General features: G+C 38.7%; 1 protein-coding gene across 1 annotated transcript in view; it reads right to left on the reverse strand.

Moving 5' to 3' along the window:
* akap6 (A kinase (PRKA) anchor protein 6) overlaps positions 1 to 24583 on the reverse strand; it is a 366422-nt gene that overhangs the window by 121013 nt on the left and 220826 nt on the right. The window contains exons 8-10 of the mRNA XM_048600427.1: positions 21027 to 21151; positions 12115 to 12263; positions 7274 to 7394 (exon numbers count right to left, since the gene is read on the reverse strand). Of these exons, the coding sequence (XP_048456384.1) occupies positions 7274 to 7394; positions 12115 to 12263; positions 21027 to 21151 (395 nt within the window). The remainder of the gene's footprint in view (positions 1 to 7273; positions 7395 to 12114; positions 12264 to 21026; positions 21152 to 24583) is intronic.

The following is a 24583-nucleotide window of genomic DNA, read 5'->3' on the forward strand; positions in this document are numbered from 1 at the left end:
TTTTGAGAGACATGGCTGCCAAAGTATATGAATTGTTCCTCCTATTCCAGAGAGTTTCCTTCAAGATATGAGAGGTGCAATATTTTGCTGACCCAGGTATTGGTTGATATGTGAGTTTTGGTTTGGCAACATTCAAGAACAGACTGAGATTGTTGTAAGAGGAACTGAAGAAAGCCAGAGTAAATCTGGTGCAGAGTGGGCAAGTACACTGCAGTTACCTACAAACTGTAGGTCATGTGTATCTGTAATGGTCAATTTAGTTTTAGTATGGAGTTGACGTAGTAAGGACAGCTGCCACCAAGGACAAAGAAAACGCTTCAACACACTCTGAAGCTCTCCTTGAAGAAAAGAAGCAATGAAATTAATGATAGAAGCAGCTTGCTACCAATTGTTCAAAATGGCAGCACTTGTCCATCAACTTGCATCAATGCTTTGAGCCATATTGTCCTCACGACAATTCAGAATGGCAGTAGAATTGAAAAGAAAGCAAAACCTATACTCCAGATCCGACTACCTGTGCCATGTGGGTGAAGAATTGGTCTGTTCAGTTAAGTGAACACCCATGACAGGAACTTGTGATCTTGGGTTGACATTAATTACCCTAAAATTGAGGGCAATTTATGTCACAGACTGTAGTGGTGACGCAATGTCATTCATAGATTTCATAGAATCCCTATAGTGTGGAAACAGGCCCTTCAGCCCAACAAGTCCACACTGACCTCCCTCAGACCATTCCAAACAGACCCATCCCCCTATAACCCAACGAATCTACACATCCCTGAACATTATGGGCAATTTAGCATGGCCAATCCATCTACCCTGCACATCTTTGGGCTGTGGGAGGAAACCGGAGCACCCAAAGGAAACAAACGCAGGCACAGGGAGAATGTGCAAACTCCGCACAGACAGTTGCCCAAAAGTGGAATTGAACCCGGGTTCCTGGCGCTGTGAGGCTGCAGTGCTAACCACTGAGCCACCATGCCACATTAAGATTGCAATATTTAAAGAACAAAAACAGTAGAGCACAGGAATAGGCCCTTTGGCCCACAAAGCCTGCACTGACACACGATGCCTTTCTAAACTAAAAACATTTTATTCCATGTTGCGAACGGATTACTTTATAAGAATGAAATTATGTCACAATTGTGCATCAAGTAAGATAAAGGAGCAATTTATGTACACCAAGAAAATTAAATGGATTTGAAATAGATATATTTATTGACAAAAATTCTTCATGTCCAACTTTAAATGAAACACAGTGCTTTACTAATTAGCTATACAAAATGAATTTCTTTCTCTAATCATTTGTGGAATGTGGGTGTCGCTGGCTGGCCAGCATTTCTTGCCCATCCCTAGTTACCCTTGAGAAGGTGGTGGTGAGCTGCCTTCTTGAACTGCTGCAGTTCACCTGCTGTAGGTTGACCCACATTGCCATTACGGAGGGAATTCCAGAGTTTTGACCCAGTGACAGTAAAGGAACAGTGATATATTTCCAAGTCAGGATGGTGAATGGCTTGTGGGCAAACTTGGAGGTGGTGGTTTTTCCCATATGTCTGCTGCCCTTGTCCTTCTGGCTGGAAGGGTTTGGCAGGCGCTTTCGGAGAATCTTTCGTGAATTTCTGCAGTGCATCTTGTAGATAGCACACACTGCTGCTACTGAGCATCAGTCGTGGAGGGAGTGGATGCTTGTGGATGTATTGCCAATCAAGTGGGCTGCTTTGTCCTGGATGGTATCAAGCTTCTTGAGTGTTGTTAGGGCTGCAGTCATCCAGGCAAGTGGGAGTATTCCATCACACTCCTGACTTGGGCCTTGTAGATGGTGGACAGGATTTGAGGAGTCAGAAGGTGAGTTACTTGCCGCAGTATTCCTAGCTTCTGGCCTGCTCTTATAGCCACTGTGTTTATGTGGTGAGTCCAGCTGAGTTTTTGGTCAATGATAAACGCCAGGATGTTGATAGTGGGGGGATTCAATGATGGCAACACCATTGAATATCAAGGGACAGTGGTTAGATTGTCTCTTATTGGTGATGGTCATAGCCTGGCATTTCTGTGGCGCGAATGTCACTTGCCGTTTCTCAGTCCAAGCCTGGATATTGTCCAGACCTTGTTGCATTTGAACATGGACTGCTTCAGTATCTGAGGAGTCACGAATGGTGCTGAACATTGTGCAATCATCTGCGAAGATCCCCACTCCTGACGTTTTGATGGAGGGAAGGCCATTAATGAAGCAGCTGTAGATGGTTGGGCCTTGGACACTACCCTGAGGAACTCCTGGAGAGGTGTCCTGGAGCTGAGATGATTGACCTCCAACAACCACAACCATCTTCTTATGTGTCAGGTATGACTCCAACCACCAAAGTGTTTGCCCCCTGATACCGATTGATTCCAGTTTTGCTAAGGCTCCTTGGTGCCACACTCGGTTGAATGCAGCCTTGATGTCAAGGGCTGTCACTGTCGTCTCATCTCTGGAATTCAGCTCTTTTTTCCATGTTTGAACCAAGGCTGTAATGAGGCCAGGAGCTGAGTGGCCCTGGCGGAACCCAAACTAGGCATCACTGAGCAGGTTATTGCTGAGCAGGTGCTGCTTGGTAGCACTGTTGATGACATCTTCTATCACTTTTCTGATGATCGAGAGTAGACTGATGGGGCGGTAATTGGGCGGGTTGGATTTGTCCTGGTTTTTGTGTACAGGACATGCTTAGTCAATTTTCCACATTGTCGGGTAGATACCAGTGTTGTAACTGTACTGAAACAGCTTGACTCGGGGAGTGGCAAGTTCTGGAGCACAAGTCTTCAGTACTATTGCCGGAATGTTGTCAGGGCCCATAGCCTTTGCAGTATCCAGTGTCTCCGACCATTTCTAGATATCATGTGGAGTGATTTGAATTGGCTGAAGACTGGTATCTGTAATGCTGGGGACCACTGGAGGAGGCCGAGATGAATCATCCACTCTGTACTTCTGGTTGAAGATTGCTGTGATTGCTTCAGCCTTATCTTTTGCATGGGGACATTTGTGGAGCTTCCCCCTCCAGTGAGTTGTTTAATTGTCCACCACCATTTACAACTAGATGGTAGGACTGCAGAACTTAGATCTGATCCGTTGGTCGAGGGATTGTTTTGCTCTATTACTTGCTGTTTGGAGGCTTTGCCAGGTTGACACCTCATCTTCAGGTATGCCTGGTGCTGCTCCTGGCATGCCCCCCTGCACTCTCCATTGAACCAGGGTTGCACCCCTGGTTTGATGGTAATGTTTGAGTGGGGGATATGCTGGGCCATGAGGTTACAGATTGTGCTGGAGTACAATTCTGCTGTTGTTGATGGCCCACAGCACCTCATGGATGCCCAGTCTTGAGTTATTGGATATGAGAGAAATCCGTCCAATTTAGCATGGTGTTAGTGCCATACAACACGATGGAAGTTATTCTCAATGTGAAGGCGGGACTTCATCTCCACAAGGCCTGTGCGGTGGTCACTCTTACCGATACTGTAATGGACAGATGCTTCTGCAGGTGGTGGATTGGTAAGGTTGAGGTCAAGTATGTTTTTCCCTCTTGTTGGTTCCCTCAGCACCTGCCGCAGACCCAGTCTAGCAGCTATATCCTTTAGGACCCAATCAGCTCGATCAGTAGTACTGCTGCCGAGCCACTCTTGGTGGTGGACATTGAAATTCACCACCCAGTACATTTTGTGCCCTTGCCATCCTCAGTGCTTCCTCTAAGTGTTGTTCAACATGGAGGAGTACTGATTCATCAGCTGAGAGAGGACAGCATGTGGTAATCAGCAGGAGGTTTCCTTGCCCATGTTTAACCTGAAGCTATGACACTTCATGAGGTCCAGAGTTGAGGACTCCTCGAGCAACTCCCTCCTGACTGTATCCCACTGGGCCACCATCTCTGCTTGGTCTGTCCTGCCAGTGGGACAGGACATACCAGGGATGGTGATGGTGGTGTCTGGGACATTGTCTGTAAGGTATGATGCTGTGAATATGACTATATCAGGCTGTTGCTTAACTAGTCTGTGAGACAGCTCTCCCAATTTTGGCACTAACCCCCAGATGTTAGTGAGGAGGACTTGGCAGGGTTGACAGGGCTGTTTCTGCCGTTGTCTTCTCCGGTGCCTAGGTCGATATCAGGTGATCCATCCAGTTTCATTTCTTTGAGACTTTGTTGTAATTGGTACAACTGCCTGGCTTGCTAGGCCATTTAAGAGGGCAACTGAAAGTCAACCATATTGCTGTGGGTCTGTAGTCACATGTAGGCCAGATCAGGTGAGGGTGGCAGATTTCCTTCCCTAAAGGACATTAGTGAACCAGATGGGTTTTTCTGACAATTGACAATGATTTCATGGTGATCAGTAGATTCTTAATTCCAGATATTTTTGTTTAATTATTGAATTCAAATTCCCCCATCTACTGGATTCAAACTCGGGTCCCCAGAACATTAGCTGTGTCTCTGGATTAATAGTTTAGCGATAATACTACTAGGCCATCGCCTACCCTTCAAAGTTTTGCTTGTAACTGAATAGCTTCAGGATCTTTTTCTATAAAAAGAACTTTTGTTTTCTTCAAATAAATCCATTCATGAAGGGTTAATACATCATTTTATTATGAATGTGGATGTTACGATACCTGAAATTCGAGTGACAGCCTCAGAAGATAGCAAGCTATCAAACAATAACGCCTCTCACCAATCAATCACATTATATTATTTTGATGAACAAATAAACACTGCATACAGAGATATGAGGTGGCATCAAAGTAACATATCCTTAAGGGAGGCTAAATAGGGGTTGGAGCTTTGTCAAAGGATTCTCCTGCTCATCCTCCAATAGCATCATCCCATGATGTATTCTCAGTAAAAATGTTGACCTTGATGGGTTTGTACAGATACAAATGTAGCCATGAGAAAGATGACAGGAGTTTTTAACTTTTGAGCCTGGCAAAAAGTTTGTAGAGCACTCCTGATACAACGTGATAGCATGGTTTAAATTCTGTGATAATCTATTAAGTTCCAAGTTTACTGAATTCAGTAGAATAACTCAAGATAAAGACATTGTGGCCGAGTCAAGTGCAGGTGTTCCAATGAATTGCACTTGCAACTCATGTGGTTCACTAATGTCCTTTAGGGAAGGAAACTGCCATCCTTACCTGGTCTGGGCTACATGTGACTCCAGATCCACAGCAATGTGGTTGACTTTTAACTGCCTTCTGGGCAGTTAGGGATGGGCAATAAATGCTGTCTAGCCAGCGACGTCCTCATCCCATAAATGAATAAACAATCATGATGTCAATCGCACAATGCGATTCAAGGGTGAGCGAGATAGTTGCTGGTCAACTCGCTCTTGATGAAATGCAACTTTGTTGACCATGCAGTCATCATTTACAAAAGAAAGAAAGTGGATTCAAAAGTTCGTACTCATAAAATTGAATTTAAAACTAATTCCAATCTTTCTTACTTTGCCTGTAGTCCACTAACAGAATTTCTAAAGAAAATTCACTGTAGTATGTCAAAAACTTTAATTTCCTTTACCAAAACTATCATCTAGAGGGTACAGTACTGGTGGAAGGAATTTCTCTACATTCTTTAAAAAAAACAGGAGGGAATAAATCCTTTTATAACTGTAGTTAACATAAATGAGGACTAAACAAGAGGGACTGGAAGGATAAGTTTCAGTGAAGGTGAGGAATAAGCCTGTGAGCAGATAACAGCAAATGAAGCAGGGTGCTTGATTCCCTTCTGGGCAAGCCATCGTATGCTAAAAGATACTTTGAAGTCCAAAGAAATTACTTCTTTCAGTAGTCTGTATGTGTCTCACTGCCCACTGCCAATTAGCAGCAAACCAGTTTCAGCCAGGTAAAGCAAAGACCCCAAATGTGGTGCATTCAAATGAAAATCGAAGAATACACAAACCTCCTTTGTGCATGCTACTCTGCTTAAAAATTCTCTTTTCATGTATATAGTTATACCTCTGGAGAATGTATATGCGATTTTCTCTCACAGCTACCTTTGGTTCTATCTAAGTGCTGTTTCTGCAAATAGTCTGTTTTCTTTCCTCATGGTTTCTCAAAAATACAAAATTTGATTGGTCTTTATCTGTATCCCACTGTACAACAGCCACACATTAGTGGTATTCACCTCCTGCTGGGTGTGAGAAAGACAATGCCCCAGATGCTTCCCTTACTGGAACTGACAATGCACAGGCCTCGACTTTAAGATATTTGTCCTGATGCCACTCTTAAAGATGATAGTAACTTGTGATGAAGCCACTAAGATAAGAGATCGGCTTCTGTTTGACCTTGAATTTCCATTCCTTGTGTAAAAATGAAAAATTACTAATAGAGCCAGAGGGTGGTTGTTTCTTGTCATTATCCTGTTGTCAATTCTGATGGTGGTTATTAATTTTTTTTTCTTTACGATTCACAATCTGCTCTTCGAAATGTGCCATATGTTCAAAGCAATTCAGGGATGACAACTGTCAGAATTACAACAATAAAAAATAGCCTAAACGAGGCAGATTTACTGCTTTGGAGTTTCTGCTGAAAATAACCCCTGAAATGCTCTAAGACATTGCCCTGTTCTGTTTTAAAATGCTATCATGTCGACAGTATAAGCTTTGAGATTTTTGTCAATAAAAGGATACAGTAATATCTTACAAAATAGAGTACTTAATAGGCTAAGTAATAGAAAATACTGAAATATATATTTTTCATTTATTATTTGGGGGAATTCAAAACAATATCAGAGTCTAAAATATCACTTTAATTTTGTGAAAAATTAACAACTTAAAGCAATAAAGGCTGTTTTATCTATGATTAATAAAAATTCATTGAAAACCAACTAGTGTCGGTGTAGTGATAAAACAGAGTCCTGGAAAATTCTGCTCGTAGAGTTTCTGAAGAACAGACTAATCACTTGAAACCTCAAATTGAAGCACATACTGGAAAGTAGAGCCCCTATTTTCACTGACTATTCATTTTGTATCAGTCTATTTATTAGTCCTGTCTCCTTTATTTCTCTTCATTTATGGGAATAATTCTTCATTCCTTTATAAAATTAAATCTAATAGAATGTGATAAAGGGAACAGTTTGGCAATTATGATGTCAGCACTCTTTGCAGGCATGCAGGAGATCGAAATGAAGTTGGGGACAGGGAAGGGAATTCTAATAGGCACCATGATATATACAATGAACGCCAAGATGTCCACTGAGAGAAAGACTTGTCAGGCTAATCAGATTTTCTATATCCAAGCAAAGACAGTAACATAGGCTCTAACCTTGTAAAGATGCTGCTGCTGCTCTTCTGACATCATCAGGTCATGGCTGTCCATCACTATGGATTCCATGTCAATCAGCCAATCCCAGAGCTCCTGGTACTCCGATTCAAAGTCCAGAAGGCTGGAAAGAAGAATTAAAAATGCATTATGTATGACATAAATAAAATATATATTCCTGAATGAATGTTGACTGGAAATTTTAATTGCTTGTTATAGAGAAAATTAAAACTTGAAACTAGCCAGCAAGACTTCATTAAAATCTAATGTAAGTAGATAGCACAGCATGATAAATAAAGTAAAGTAATAATGTACCAGAGAGTCAAAAAGAAGCATTCACATAATTAGATTTTAACAATGATAAACTCATGACCATTATTTTGCTACGTTATTCATGGGTAGCAAAGACATATGATAGGCCATATTATGGAAATGATCAACAAATTTGATTCATTGCCTCAGTATTGTTTTAAACCAGTTTATAAATCCCCATTTTAATACAACCTTTTCATCAGAATCTCAACTGGATAGATGTATATTAAGTAAACACGACAGCCAATAGCACAGAAGGCAAGCCTACAGCCAAAGGTTTTATAAGTTGAAAGTATATCAGACACACTTTTTAGTTGGGCATGAGTGAGTATGCCAAACCACTCACAAGGGCTAGATGGAGCACTAGACAGGTGCTCCCCATAGACATGTTTGATGCAAAGGTGAGGCCATAAAGTCAAAATGAGGAATTCTCAAAAAGACAGTAATCATTAAAATTCAAAAGATGATTGTAAGGTTTGCATTAAATAAATCATTAGATTGAGGGGCTTAAAAAGATTAAAGCCATGTTCAGTTCAAAGCACATCGCCCGAGTTATCTGAACTCTCTGGCTTACAACTCAGCTCTAATACTCTGATGCAGTAAGCAGTGGTAATTGTGAAAAATGCACACATCAACAAAGCAATGTGCGGTTCTCAAGAATTACTTAAATGTGACACTAATATGCATCAAGAAGACTGTATTTGACCAATCCTTCACAAAAAATAACCATTCTTCTAAATGAGGAATATGTTGTTCAATGCCAGTTAATGGAAAGAGAACTAGTCTTCTTCAGAAAAAAATTCTGTCATATATGAAAAGTATTCAAAATTTGATTCAATGAACGTAGACTTAAATGTCACAGCAAATATAAATGTTCTATTCGGCAATGCTTAAGAAAAGAATTGTTTCTGTTACATGTATAATGATCTGTTCAATGGGCAACAGAATGAATTCTCTGGGATTTCATATGCAAATAAAAATCCTAGGTAATTCAAATCATGAATTTCACACAATTTTCACTTTTGATTCAATCTGAGTAAACAAAAGCAGCACACTGGCTTTATGGAGGCATTTGAAATATGCTTCAAATGTACAGTACAATTTCTTCCAAAGCCCCTCAATGTAATGTTGAACTCTTCAAGTATGTTCTTACCAGGTTCTCCTTGAAAGAGTCTTCCATGCATGCAGCTTAACTGCGCATGTATCAAAATAAATTGCATGTGCTTATTACAATTTTCATATTACACAGTTTTGGTTTTCAAATTCAATTTATTTTATGTATCTCTAATTTATAATCTGACAATTTGCAAATGATTTATCTTTAAAAATTGAGTTAAAAGATTTTTCAAAGAAACTATTAATGGTACTGAAATAAAATAGATGACACCAAGTTGCAAGAAGTATCATATAATGTTATTTCAAAAATATGTTAGTGCCAAATCAATTTTGCTACATCATGAATTATCTCCAGGCCTACATGATGTATCTTCCTTAAGCTGGAACAGCACTTTCAAAGTTAAGTACAAGCTTTACCTTCACTTTTTGACGTGGCTGATAAAGGCGGGAAAAGAATGAGACTCACAGACTAAGTACCATCTCCAATTCAACTGAGTTGACTGGGTTGATTTACAAGGAAGCATTAGTTCTGAGGCCACTTGGATAGCAAAAAGAACATTACCAGGGTTCCCTCTCTTGAACAATAATCCCAGCATCAGGCTTCACTGCATGAACTCCACAGCAGAATAGCTTATTAGTATCTTACTAGGCAGAAACATGAAGAAGGGCAAGGTACTGAAGGGTGAATTCAATCCCTCTCCTTGATAATTCCCAATTTAACCATCAAGTTAACTGTCAAGTTAAGGATACTCCTTCACAATGGCAAAAAAAGAACATCTTAGTCATCATGACCAATCCTTACATACATTCTAGTGATTAGATAATAAGTGATACAATCAGATGCTTGGAAGCTCATTGAATTATTCCCCAGCTGAGCATCAAAGAGTAAATAAGGACCAAATTAACCTATCTTTATTGGTATGCAATGCTTGCACAGCTTATCATCATCAGTCAACTAATGCCAGGCCTCCTGTAACAGTGCTCTATTCTTTAAGGTAGAGGCTTGAACCTGGTGTTGTGTTTCAGACTGTCCATATTTGCTCTTTCATTGGCTTGTTATGTACTGCAGCTGTATATAATGGCTTCAGGTTGAGGATGCTGATGCCTAATTCAAGGTTTAGCTCATCTGCCTTTTGATGGTCTTTTGTAGCTATTCCTCAAGCTCAGATAGCCCTGTGGAATGGTACAATAGGAAGAGTAACACAGAGGCAGTTGAAAAAAGAAATACTCATTGTAAATATACATGTGTACAGACTGTAAAACCACCTCTTGATATGAAGTCTATTGTTCTAGTCATTGTGATTTGAAGGCTAGTTTGCAATGGGTAAATGCTCCTTTTCTGCTTCCTCACTGAACCACTGCGATCTTACGAAGAGCTCTTCTAGAATGCCTTCAATGGAAATCATATTCTTTGAAGTCTGTTGGAAAGCTATCTCTTAGTTGCTTTTCTACTTATGCAGCCTTATCCTGCATGTTTTCCTCTTCCAATTTCCAATTCCCTTTTCAGCCTCTGATACAAGGGGGATGCAGATGGAAATGTCCACTGAAAACTCCATTGGTAAGGACTTCAAAATAGAAATAAATAACTTGCATTTACATAGTGCCTTTCATGGTTTCAGTCCTAAAGGCCATTGTAACTGGAAAGGTATGTTTCAAATGGAGCTATTCTTGATATGTAGGGAAACAGATGAGGCAAATGATGAGCAGTACTCCACTAAATTGTCACCTCAAACTTTCTTAAATGGGCTTGAATCCATAACTTCTTCGTGAGTGGGAAGAAAAAGATTTTCTGCATGAAAGTGGCAGAATCATTTCTTATCAGAATAGCCAAAAAGAAATTTCCTTAATTGCTTCAGTCAGATCTGATATTTCATAAAAAGTTTAAGGAGATTCAAATCTAACAGAGTCAGTCATTTCCTTGCTTGAATGCATTATGTATGTGATTGACTTACCTGTCGGTTCTTTTAGACTTACCAAGTCAGGTGTAATGCTAGTAATAAATGTTGTGAACTCAGTGACAGCAGCTTTTGCCTTCATTACTCTAAATGTGCACCAATTAGTGGGTAAACACATTTTTTGCCAGACCCATGTCTCACTGGCATTTAGTCCATTTTATAGGTTGGATATAACTGGCATATCTGACTCACAATCAGTCAAGTGGCCCCTACATAAAATTACATTATCTTAAGGGTCAGTTGGTCGCTGGTAGCTCTCTAGCCTCTGAGGTAAAAGATGGTTAATTTAAAACTCATTCCAATGACATGTATACAAAATCTAGACTGATGCTCCAATGGAGCACTGAGGTGAAATGTTAAGCCATTGTTTTGTTTGTCCTTTGGATGAGTAGAAAAGATCCTATGATATTCTTTGAAGATGAGCATGGGGTTGAATTAACCAATACATATTCTTCAACCAACACAACTGAAGCAGATTTTCTGGTCATGATTACATTGATGTTTGCGGGAACTTACTATACATAAAATTTGCTTCTGTGTTTCGACATTTCAACAATGATTACAATAATACTGAAATGTAAAGCACTGGGATATCCTGAAATAATGAAAGGCACTACATGAGTGCAAATCTTCCTCTTTTGCAGCACTTTTGCTCCCAATGTACTAGAATTTGGGGATTCTTGTCATAAATCAAAATCCGTATAAAATGTGCAAAACAACAAAATAGAGAAATGTGGAGACAAACAAAATTACTCTGTTATGTATAGTCTAATCATGATCATGCCCTTCCTGAATGGACTGATGATGCTTTCAATGCGTAGAGACCAGTGAAATTCTTTCCCCATTAGGAAGCACGCATTTTATGGAATGCATAGGAGTTCTTTATATTTCAAATCACTAATATCAAGATACAAGACAGGTCCCTTGGAAATACCTGCATGTGTTTGGCCTATACATGATTATGTACTTTCAATAATACTGTCCTCTTATTATTCTCCTTCCCATTGTTGAAATACTCTTGACGTATAAGACATCAAGATGGAGAAAATCCAAATATTCAAAGCAAAACAGCAGTTATTATGAAGTTTCCAAAACATGTGCAATGATGGAATATTTCGCTAAAAGTAAGTAAATAGAGTGCCTGAAGAAATGAAGATTGTAATATTAAACTCAACTAACTCCTTCGTCCGTCAAGGGTTGGGGTGGCAGGGGTTTCTGACATAAAATGGCACTTAAGGCCTAGCTTCAAATTTTATCATTTACTTTAACATCTTAAATAGGCCAATTTAATTTACCAAGGCCTGAAAAGGGCTTGCTGCAGAATTGCACAGTATATTTAATTTATAAAAATGAATACATATTATTATGTACTTAACAACAGTCATATGATGTAGTTCATGAAACAATTAACCCTGGCAATTAAAGATTAAACAAAGATTAATGATCAAATAAATCCCATACCTGTAAGTATCTACCCGATTGACTTTTGACATTGCAGCAAATTCTTGTTTTCTATTGTTGTGACTTGTGTACTGCTCGCTATAAAGCTTCAATGACATCTGTTCCACAGCATCTCTCCTGGTCTCTAAGTTGATAAGCTGTATTTCTCCCTGGAAACAGAGGTGCATGTAACTACTAAATATAAATAGCTCAGCATTCATCAATAGCTCAGAATAATCTCTGAATCCTAAACTCCAATGCAAGGATTTCAGATATTATCCTTTGAGAATCTTGAAAGTATATGGGCATTGCATCAATAAAATGGCATACTTAGGCTTTAGACAAAATGAGTAACGTATTCTCACTCCCTTGTGTGCTATTCAACTGTATAATTTTACAGAAGCCAAGCTCACATTTAGTGAGATTCAAATGAAATGTAGTACTCAGTGGGTTAACAATTAAGGTTGCTTACAATTTCTGGTCTCCAAGGCAAGTCAGGGCAAAGAGTGGGAGTGATTTTACAATGTCAGAATTTAGTTCAGTTGGCTGATATTACAATAGTATTCATTCAACTTTGTCACCAGAGTTTTAAGGGCTTAGATCACTAAATTTTAGCAGCACTGTTATATTGCATAGTCCTGATTGTCGCAAATTATTGGCAGAAGCAATTTGCAAGCATCGCCTTGTAGACTAGGACAGATTTTTTTCAGGTAATCCCACACCACTTCCACAATCATTAATATTTTACTTGCAATGTTTTCCATTCTATTTCAATTCTGCACTTTTAAAATTTGGCTTTAGACTACAACCTTTCCCCAGTAACATTCATTAGCATTCTCATTTCAGGCAAACTATGTTCCATAGAATCTGTTCATGACACAACTAATTTACCTGTATCCTGGAGTAATTCAGTACTTCTATCCCAAGATATTGCTACCATAGTTTTCAACATGAATGCAAAACAAACCAGAATAAAAAAAATCCTATTTGCAACCTTTTAAAGAATCTCAGTTGTGTTCTATTTGCACTATGAAAATGCTGCTGTTAGAATTTCTCCAATAATATTGCCTGCTTTCAATCTCAGTTTCTTGTATCACGTTTGTGTTTGAATTTTTTTGTTGATTCCCTCCCTATGCTGAATATTGTTACCATAACAGGAGCAGTGGACAGATAGACCTATCTCCAATCCTCTCTCAGTTAATAGTTCTCCACAGCTTAAGAGAGCATAGAAATGTTGGGACTGTATCATACACTGGTTCTCTCTTCAATTCACCCACCATTCTCTAGGAAGCACCTTCTGTCAATGATTTGGGTATGTATTCCAACTGTGGGTTACAATATGATGAATTACAATTTAGCATTCCAATTTGCAATGTGTGGGTACAGTTGCAAATTGAATCATTCAACCATATGCATTGTCTTCCTGGCTGAATGATTCCACTTCACCTCCAGGTTAGAAATTTTTGGGTTCTAGGGTCACTCCAAGACACGCACATAAACTAAGCTGACAGTTGAGTGCAGTACTGAAGCATTGCCGCAGTACCAGAGGAGCTAAAATGCCAAAGGCCCATTCTGCCTGTGTAGGAGAATGTAAAGGATCCTGGAATCCTCACCAACCTCTTCAAATGAAATGATTACCTGTTTGCTAACTGCAGGACTTTGCCAAGCACAAATTGGCTACTTACTTGCCTACACTTCAAAAATACATAATGAACGAGTAATAATGGCATTTTGAAAACACAAAGGGTGCTGAATGTTGTTAAGTAGTGACATTTGGCAGGTATTCACTATTACAAAATGATGTGCTTTAAACATTCTATTTTATGAAGCTACTTCTGTCTGACATGCATGTGATTTCCCCAAATGTACCGACTGATTGTGGAATTCGACTGTTCAAATTGAATAAATAAAAACCAAAAGAACCATAGATGTTGTAAATCAGAAACAAAAATAGAAATAGCTGGAAAAGCTCAGCAGGTCTGGCAGCATCTGTGGAGAGAAATCAGAGTAAATGTTTCAAATCCAGTTACCCTTCCTCAGAGCTGATGGTAGTGAGGAAAAAGTTGTTTTTTATGCAGAAGATAGGTTGGGAGGAAGGGGTAAGAAGTAAATGATAGGTGGAGACAGAGCCCAAAGAGATAGAACAGTTGGACAGACAAAGGACTGGATACGATCAGGCTAGGAGGCTGAATAGCTGTTAATGGGAACTATTAGTGGCTAATGAGAGACAACAAGGTGCAGAGCTGGATGAACACAGCAGGCCAAGCAGCATCATAGGAGCAGAAAGGCTGACGTTTCGGGCCTAGACCCTTTTAATAGTGGGTTGTGTGTAATAGCAGACCATGTGATAACAAGATCTGTTGTTGGGTTTAGGGTAAGGACATGGGAGAAGGTGCCTCAAGCCCTAAAATTGTTGAACTTGATATGGAGTCCAGAAGGCTGTAGAGTTCCCAAATGGAAAATAAGGTGCTGTTCTTTCAGCTTGTGCTGAGCTTCGTTGGAGCACTGCAGCAAACCTGAGACAGAATTCAAATTGGGTATTTATTTTCATTACTTCAGGAAAATCTAAATATTTTCTTTCCACCGACCACAAAATCAAAATATGTATAAAGCACTTATTTATCATAATTCATGCAGGAATATTTAAAGAGTTTTTCAGTTTGTTATCTTTATCAGCTTGTTTCCAATGGATAATTGACCAGTTAGTACATTACCATTTGTAATGTGAGGAACTTGTGGGGGGAAAGTTTAGATTCCAGAGATCTGTTAAAGTATCTATTTTAAAATAAAGGTTCCTGTGGAATTACACACTTAACTGAACAGACCTCGATAAAAATTGATCACAACATGCTGCCTAGCCGTTGACACAACACTTTTGCCTTGAAGTCACAATGAGACACAAGTTACACTATTATGTTCACAATGAGTTTAACATTATCTAGTGAGCAGGATAGTGCTCTATGGAACATACCATTATCCCTTAATTATGGTCTCATGCGCCAAAGACTTAAGTAAACATTTCTGCACATTCTCTGGTTTAATCCAAAATGGGGCAAGTGTCACATTGTTAGAAAATTATGGTCAGTCTAAATAGATTCAGTTACAAGTAAAATAATTGGACAAAAGTCAAGAAGATGTTACTGATACAACATACAAGCTATTTTCAGTAAAACCCAGTATGTTTAACTCTGTGATACAGGACTTCTGGCATGTAGTGGAAATCAACAGAATCAAGAGAATTACATGACACGATTCCTCATTTTCTATTCATTCTGTGAGGTGACTAATGATTTAGGATGTATATTGTAAGGTAGCTTCTGTTGAAGTTTAGCAAGACTAAAGTTGAAGTATAGGCCTGTCTTTGGGTGCTGGCCAGAGTCCACAAAAGAGTAAAGTCTGACCCCTGGAGGAACCAGTCTTGCACTGCTGGAGTTTCACATTGCATACAATTGACTATTGCAATATCAAACCAGCTTTCTATGACATTCAGTAAGTCTATTGGGCCTCCAACTCAGAACTTAATTAAATATTTGGACCTGCAACATATCTTTTATATCTGAAATGTTTATGCTTCCTATTTAGTCCTGCGCTTTCTTTCCTTTATTAACATAAATACATATTTCTTAAAGATATTTCCTTGCTATTATCAACAAATGTGAAATGAAACATTGTGGGCATTAATAGCTTATACATCATGTGCTTAATGATCATGTATGTGACAATCTACTAACAAGGTAAGTGAGAGATTGAGCTGGAAGTTTGGCATCTGTAAATTACAGTCTTGTAGCCTTAATAATTCAGGACAAAATATAAAGTATTTATTTCTAAGTAGCACTCTACCTATGCCCCTGTCCCACTCTGTAATAAGTGATGTGATCACTTTAATGTTCCTTATTTCAGATGCAGTCTACTGGATTTCCTGACTTATAAAAACCTGCGTGCAAGGTTTAAATTTGTGAGGGCTGATTTCCGAGGTTGGCCTAAAACTAACACAGTCTTGTCAATGCAAAATAAAATCAATCTAAAGTTCAACTGTTTGATGAATATTTACTTCTGTCTCTGGAGTTTTAGGTTCAGATTTGAAATCTGCTGAATCATGTAATTTATTTTGTGTGTATGCCAACACCAATTTACTATCTGCAAGAAAGTTCCTGAACTGAAAGTCCCTTGTGGATTCTCTGTTGGATATTCTGTCAATCAGAAGGGGTATGTAAAGCATTGCCAGTAGGAAGCATTATCATTTACTATTCATACCCTACTCTGTATGCTCACAATGAATTTTCTGATTGCTGTAAGCTCTAACATGTACTCTGGTGATAGCATATGTAAACATCAATCATTCATACATCATTGAAGATTACAGTGTCCTGTCAATTGTATGGTTAAATATACTTTTACAAGGCCTGTCAATAATTACAAATATTCTGCCTAATATTAAACATTGTTTGCTGTTGATGGAAAAGAACCAAAGAAAAACTACAATTTTTGAGAATAAACAGAAATCCTTAAAATCAATAGAGGAAAACGTACGTCAAAAACCTTTTGTGGTTTGGAAATAACAACAGCAACTGCTTTCTTCGATACCGTTGAAAGATTTTCCTACTTATTTGTTTGAATTAACCAGTAATAAAATTCTATTTTTGCTGCTTTTTACAGTTAGGAGCAATGAAAAGAAAGACTTCAAGTGTATTTTAAAGCTTAGAGAGCAGCATTTTAAAATGCTCCACAGGAGTGAAGCAAACAGGAAAGAACTATATGAGAAACAGATGGCAAATGTAGCATATATTTTACAGAGATAAAAAAAAAAATCAGTGCCTCTAGTGACAAGCATTAATAAACTCTTCAGGATTTTAAAATTACAGGCATGCTTTTAATATATGCATTGGAAAAATGCAAAAGATGCTCGAAAAGCTATATGGTTGTATGTTGAATTCAAATTATGAAAAACCCGTAACCACAGCAGCTTCAATTGAGATATTTGGAAGATTAAAGGCCATTGCTTTAGGCAGGTGTTACACAAGATTCCATTAATATATGTAATTAACATTGGCCTAAGCTTTAATGAACATGCAAACCTTAATTAGCAATGCATTAGATGACATGTAAAAAGCTGATCTTAATGTCATCGCTAAAATTCTCAAGCTGAGAGTATACTGAGAATAAAAATAAATTCTCGTTCTCAAATTATATCTCAAATTGGCAAAGAGATTTGTTATGGCTACTGGGAAGTGAACAGCACTTTTGGAATATTTAGCAGGAATCTACAATGCAAACACCAGGGTAGATATTCTGATGTCACTCATTATTAGTTAATGGTATGACTGCAAAATACAATAAAATTGATAAAGCATAATTTACATGTAGAATTTAATAAAATTTTAGTATTTATCATTTTAGTACTTTGGATCTATTAATACTCTAAAACCTCAATTAAACATTATCATGACTCAAGGTAATCTCAACATTGAAAGATGTTGTGCTATTTAAATATTACAAGAAATATCATTTTCACTGTTTTACAGACCAATACTTACACATTCTAAAAATCTGCCAAAATTATTGGAAACCTCTTTCCCAATATGATAAACTAAAGTTAGCAGGATATTGCAGAATAAATTAATGTCTATGGGGAAAGGGTATTTTAACAGAGATAGTAAAAGTCATTGATTTTAAAAGCCTGCAGTATGTTAGCAGGAATAGTAATAGAGGGAAATTGATTTTAATATCTGATAATGAAAGACAAAAGAACACTCGTGAAAGATCACTCTGAAACCTGGGATAAAGAGATACAATTCACTGACCAGGAAGACAGAGTAATTAAGTTAAGCAAGAACAAAAGCTATAGAAAGTGTTTTTAAAATTTCCAACCTACATTACAGCGCAGACAACACAAAACCACAACCTTCTGAACCAGTGTATTGTACACTAGCTTTTTGTACATAGACTTACAGATTTCTAATTTGGCTAAAATCATTTTACTTTTGTTGAGAAATTCCATCATAACATGATACTGTTTTGGTTAAAATTCTAAAAGAAGGCAATGTCACATTGGTAACGGATGTGCCGTAAGATGGATCTCAGATATTATATCAGAACCCTACAATTAAATACCCATTAATCTAAAATTCCTTATTATTTTTAAAGCCATTCCTAAGGAATTAACAGCTTAAAAATCAGTGGTTTTCAGTTCAGTTCTTAGGATTAAAAAGTAACATTCATAACAGAAAGCTTTAATTAAGGTCATATCTATGTTTTTACAATTGCCTGCAACAAACTTCACAGTGCCATGAAGCAAAAGTTAAAAATCCTTCTAAAAAATGAAAAAGTCTAAACTTGCTGTTGACCTCATATCTGATAACTAAATGATTCTGACATAGAGTTTATTTGCTTTTTTTCTGTCTAATAATCAACCTTCAAAGTTCCTGTCAGGTAAATGACCTTGTATTTCATTAACAGATAATTAAATGGATTTATTCCACTAACGGCTTTAATTAAAATGCTAGAAATATTGATTACCACTATCATCCTTATTCCCAGGGATGGGAAAGGTTTTAAGAGTGTTTATTTAGAAACGACAGAGAATTAAATTAGATTGAATCTCTGGGAGACCCAAAGAAACATAATGCTTTCCTGTACTTCAAGCAGAAAATGAGATTTTGCTTCTTTGTTGTAACACTTAATTTCTTTTAACAATGATTACTGTTTATCTTAATATCACAGAGGAGATGTTTTAAATAAAAGTAAATGAGATGTCATGGAAACAAAGCAAGCACCTTGATGTTCAGGTATGAATCTGTCAGTCTGATCCCTCAGCAATAGAGCCATTAGAGTCAAACAAAGGAGTATATCAACTGAGATGCTTTTTGCTGTCTAGTGTCCAGATTTAGAACAAATAGCCCATTAATGTGATCATAAACTGGTCCACTTTTCAATGCTGCATTCTTATGACTTCTTTACATGGTCTCTGACAAATTCATGAGTAATATGGTAACAAGGATAAGCTTTTCACATAAGCACGTATTGCTTCCACCTTTGCTCATTATTACTTCACGCACCACTGCAGCATCTTCTGCACAATAGTCATGCTGTGTTATAAGGAAAATGTAACTAGAGGGTACACATTAAAATTTTTAGATTGGTTGATGCAGGGAAACAAAGATGTATGGAGCTATCATGTCATTCCTATAAGGTCCCTTCAGGAGGGTTAACACATCTTTTTTCTAAATTTCTTCAACCTACAGGGTACGTTTCATCTGGGTAGTGCTAGGCTATTTTAAAGAATGCATTTTGTGACAATCAGATCTTTTTTGCCTTTTAGGGGATGGAAGTTGATTTAACAGCTTTATTGGATGTCTGCCTGAGGAATCAGACTCAAAGCTTTGTAACTTTCATTAAAAACATAATTGACTCTTAACCCTAGAAGCTTCACTTGCAGCATTTAATGTAATAACCGTAGGGAGTTTAGTTTATTTTGTCTGGTAAGGATTAATCTCTTTTCAGCTACAATTATGATGAAAAGATTCACTTTCTGAAATTTAGTTGCCTAATTCACAATGTTTTGAAGCTGGTTAGAAGGAGTTTTCAGATTTGACTGTGAACTCTCCAGATTTCTAAACTTACAGAGTGAATGATGAGATCAAGGAATTACTCTTCCAAAACTGAGACAGATGCTATATCTGCATTCTGGAAATCAATCTTTTGTTCTTTTTAAGATGATTGTTTTTCCCTATCTTTCACTCCTGAATCAGAGAAGAGGGCAGGTTAGGGGTGGGATGGGGCTCGATCGGAGATTGGAGTTGTAAATGATTAGAGGCTGAAGGTTAACTGGAGGCTGTGGGGCATGTTCAGAAGATGAGAGAGAAATCACAGACCCTTGTGAGGGGAGAGTAGGTAGACAGTGCTCCAATCATGGAGGTATAGTGAGGCAGGAATGCTGGATCCAACAATTAGGCTGCTGAATTTCCCAAAGTCCCGTCAGATTCAAATTGAAAATTTTGGACCAAGATGAGGCTGTCAGCCATATTAATAAGATATAAATTGTCATTCTGTCTCCTGGGAGTGGGTTGGTTGCCCACCCTCCATCATTCAACCCATAAAACCAGGTGAGTTAAAGTCAGTTTGTGTTGGGATTCAAACTTTGAACACTTTAACTCCCACCTGACACAATTCCATTTTTTTCTGAGATTAAAATGCCCGGGTAATATCGAGGCCTGAATTTTTGTTCAAGAGTCAGGGGCACAGAATCAGGAAAATTTCCAGCTCCACAAGCCCACATTGGGATAAAGTATCCTGGATGTTCTGATTTTCATTCTGAGAGTGTAGAGTGTGATAGGAGCCATGTCTGCCAACCCTGGCAAGTATTTGGAGGCAGCCACTGGAGCAGCTGGGCACTGAGGTGGACAATGGAAAAACATCATCCAAGGTATTCAGGCTCTTTGTCCCAGATGGAAAATCAGCAAAGGAAAATGAAAGACTCCCTTTCGATCCTCACCCTTCATGTCCCCTCCCCGCCACATTGACTCATTTGCTTCTTGCCAACCTTTCCCCTCTACCCATCTTCATGGCCACTCATACATTTCATGCCAAGTCAAACCTAGTACCTAACATGGGTATTCCTCAGAACCTAAGCTGAGAAGTGAAATAAAGTTCCTAACTCATTACTGATTAATTTATCATTTAAAAAAATTCTTATTGATAGAAACCCATTGACTATATTTAACTTCTTTCAATTAGTTAATCCCTCAGGAAAATAAAATGGGTATTCATATTTTGGCATCCAACTTCAAATCCTTTAAAAGCTTGGTGTTATAAGTGATTTTGTAGACCACCATGGTAACAATAGGTTATGAAATCAGACATTTAATACAACACCTATCTAAATAACCTTCAGACTTAGGGCTACAAAGAAAAATGAAATAGCAAGAACTGATTACTTTTTTAGCCTGCAGGCACTTCACCATTTCTCTTGCTCCTTCATCACCATTAACTGCTTTTCCATCCAGGTCCATCATACTCAATCCCTCCCTTTGTCTCACCAGTTCAGGATATTTCATCTGAGCTGCAGAGGAACCAAAAGTTACAAAGAGGAAGGAGGTTCTGCTAAGGGAATATGAGCAGCTAGGGGCTAAATTAAAATGCAGAACCAAAAAAAGTTAAAAATCCCTGGATTACTTCCTGAGCCACGAGCAAACTGGCACAGAGTCAACAAGATTAAAGAGGTAAACGTGTGGATCAAAGATTGATGTGGGAGAAATGGATTTGAATTCATGGGACATTGGCATCAGTACTAAGGAAGGAGGGAGCTGTTCCAATGGGACAGGCTCCACCTGAATCATGCTGGGACCAAAATCCTGGTGAATTGCATAACTAGGGCTGTAGATAGTGCTTAAAATTAAATAGTTAGGGGGTGGGGGTGATGTTGCAGTTCAGTTGTATTGAAAATTATGGAAAATGTTAAAGGAGGGAGGACTCAGGAAAGGTTATTAAAGTTTCCAGACAAAGTAGTATGATAAAGAGCTTGGAAGTGGTTAGAAATCAAACTTCAGGCACAGCAGGTAAGGGACAACTATGGCACTGAGGGTGTTGTACTTAAATGCATAGAGTTTTGAGATAAGGTAAAGAGCTTGTAGCGCAGATTGAAATTGGCGGGTATGATGTTGTGGGTATCACAGAGACATAGCTGCAAGGAGAGTTAAATATCCAAGGATACACATTCTATTGAAAGGAACAGGCAGATGGGCAAAGAGGGCAGGGTTGCCTTGTAGTAAGAAATGAAATTAAATTCATAGCAGGAAGTGATATAGAGCTGGAAGATGTAGAATCTGTGTGGGTAGAGGTGAGGATCTGCAAAGTGAAAGGACCCTGATGGGAGTTGTGCACAGGCCTCCTAGTAGTAATTAGGATGTGAGGAAGAAAATACATTAGGAGATTATAAAAAGGCATGTAAGAAAGGCATTACTACAATAATTGTGGGGGGACTTCAATATGCAGGTGGACTGGGAAAATCAGGTTGGGAGCAGATCTCAAGAAGAGGAATTTGTGAAATGTCTATGAGATGTTTCTTTTGGCATAGCTTGTGGTAGCAGCAATTCTGGATTTGGTGATGTGTAGTAAAGCAGACTTGATTAGAGAGTTTAAACATTAAAGAAACCCCACAGGGCAGTGACCACAATAAAATGTCGAATTCACCCTGCATTTTGAGAGAGAGAAGATGAAATCAGATGTAATGGTATTATAATTGAGTAAAGACTTGAAGGAGGAGCTAGCCAGAATTGTTTGAAAGGGGACCCTAGCAGGGAAGACAGTGGAACAGCAAAGGCAAGAGTTTCTGAAGCTAATTTGGAAGGCACAGCAGAAGTTCATCACAAGGAAGAAGAAACATACTAAGGGGAGGATGAGGCAACCATGGCTGACAGAGGGATTCAGGGACAGCATAAAAGCAAAAGAAAAAGCATAAAATGTGGTGAAGACTATTGGGAAGTCATTAAAAACCAGCAGAGGATAAGGAGATAGAAGATGAAATGTGAAAGTAAGCTAGCGAGTAATATAAAACGTTACAAGAGTGTTCTGAGTTCTGAGGAAGGGTCACTAGACCCGAAACACTAACTCTGATTTTTTCTTCACAGATGTTGCCAGACCTACTGAGCTTTTCTAGCAATGTTGCTTTTATTGCAAGAGTGTTTTTAGACATATATAAGGTAAGGGGAAAGCAATAATGGGCATTGGACCACTGGAAAATGAGGCTGGAGAAGTAGTAATGGGGAACAAAAAAATGGTAGAGGAACTGAAAAAGTACTTTGCATCAGTTTTCACAGTGGAAGACACCAGCGGTACACCAGAACTTCAAGAGAGTCAGAGAGCAGAGGTAAGTGTAGTGGTCATGATGAAGGAGAAGGTGCTGAGGTAGCTGAGAGGTCCGTAGGTGGATAAATCACCCCAGAGTTCTGAAGGAGATAGCAGAGGAGATTGTGAAGGCATTGGTAGTGATCTTTCAGGAATCAATCGAGTCACAAAGGGTCCCAGAAGACTGGAAAATGGGTATTATAACACCCCTGTTTAAGAAAGGAGGGAGGCAATAGATAGGAAACTATAGGCCAATTAGCTTGACCTTAGCATTGGTAATGGTCAGAAGTCACACGATACCAGGTTATAGTCCAACAGGTTTATTTGAAATTACAAAGCTTTTGGAGCGCTTTGTCACTTGACAAAGAAGCAGGGCTCCGAAAGCTTGTGATTTCAAATAAACCTGTTGGACTATAACCTGGTGTCATGTGACTTCTAACCTTGTCCACCCCAGTCCAACACCAGCACCTCCACATCATTAGTACTGCTAAGACTATAGAATCCACTATTAAGAAACAGATTGTGGAGTACTTGGAATTGCATGGTGAAATCAAGCTGAGTCAACACAGCCTCATCAACAGTAGGTCATACCTGACAAATCTGTTAGAATTCTTTGGAGACGTAACGAGCAAGTTAGACAAAGGAGAGCCTGTGGATGTGATCTATTGGGATTTCCAGAAGTCTTTGACAAGATGTTGCACAGGATGCTATGAAATAAGATGAGAGCTCATGGTGTTAGGGACAAGGTGCTAGCATGTATTGGCAAAAGAAAGAAAAGGAATAAAGGGATAACAAGGTGTAGAGCTGGATGAACACAGCAGGCCAAGCAGCATCAGAGGAGCAGGAAAGCTGACGTTGTTATCTCAGTTTCTCCAGCATTGGCAGTTCTTACTATCTCTAAAGGGATAAAGGGGTCTTTTTCAGGTTGGCAGCCAGTGACTAGTGGAGTTCTGCAGGTCCATATTGGGACCACAACTATTCATGTCATAAATTAATGATCTGGATGTAAGAACTGAGAGCATTGTTGCTAAGTTTGCAGATGACACAAAGATAGGTGGAGGGGCAGGTAATGTTGAGGAAGCAGGGAGGATACAAAAGCCCTTGGACAGGAGAGTCGGCAAAGAAGTGGCAGGTGGAATACAAAGTGGGAAAGTGTGAGGAAGAATAGAGGCAAAGACTATTTTCTGAATGGGAGAGACTTCAGAAAAGGACAGAGATTTGGAAGCCCTCGTCCAGGTTTACATGCAGGTTCAGTTGGCAATTAGGAAGGCAAATGCTACATGAGCATCCATTTCAAGAGGGCTAGAATGTGACAGCAGAGGATATACTGTTGTACGAGGCTCTGGTCAGACCGTATTTGGAATACTGAGAGCATATTTGGGTCCCGAATCTAAGGAAGGATGTGCTGGCATCGAAAATCATCCAGAGGAGTTTCCAGGGGATGAAGGGCTTGTCATATTAGGAGCTATTAAAGATGGAGTTCAGAAGGATGAGGGGTGATCTGATTGAAAATTACAGATTTCTTAGAGGCCTGGATAGAATGGACATAGAGAAGATATTTGCACGAGTAGAAGAGACTAAGACCTGAAGGCACAGCATCAGAGTAAAGGGACAACAATTTCAAACTAGAGTAAGGAAGAATTTCTTG

The sequence above is a fragment of the Rhincodon typus genome, chromosome 8 (genome assembly GCF_021869965.1).
Source record: "Rhincodon typus isolate 14 chromosome 8, sRhiTyp1.1, whole genome shotgun sequence".
Lineage (NCBI taxonomy): Eukaryota > Metazoa > Chordata > Chondrichthyes > Orectolobiformes > Rhincodontidae > Rhincodon > Rhincodon typus.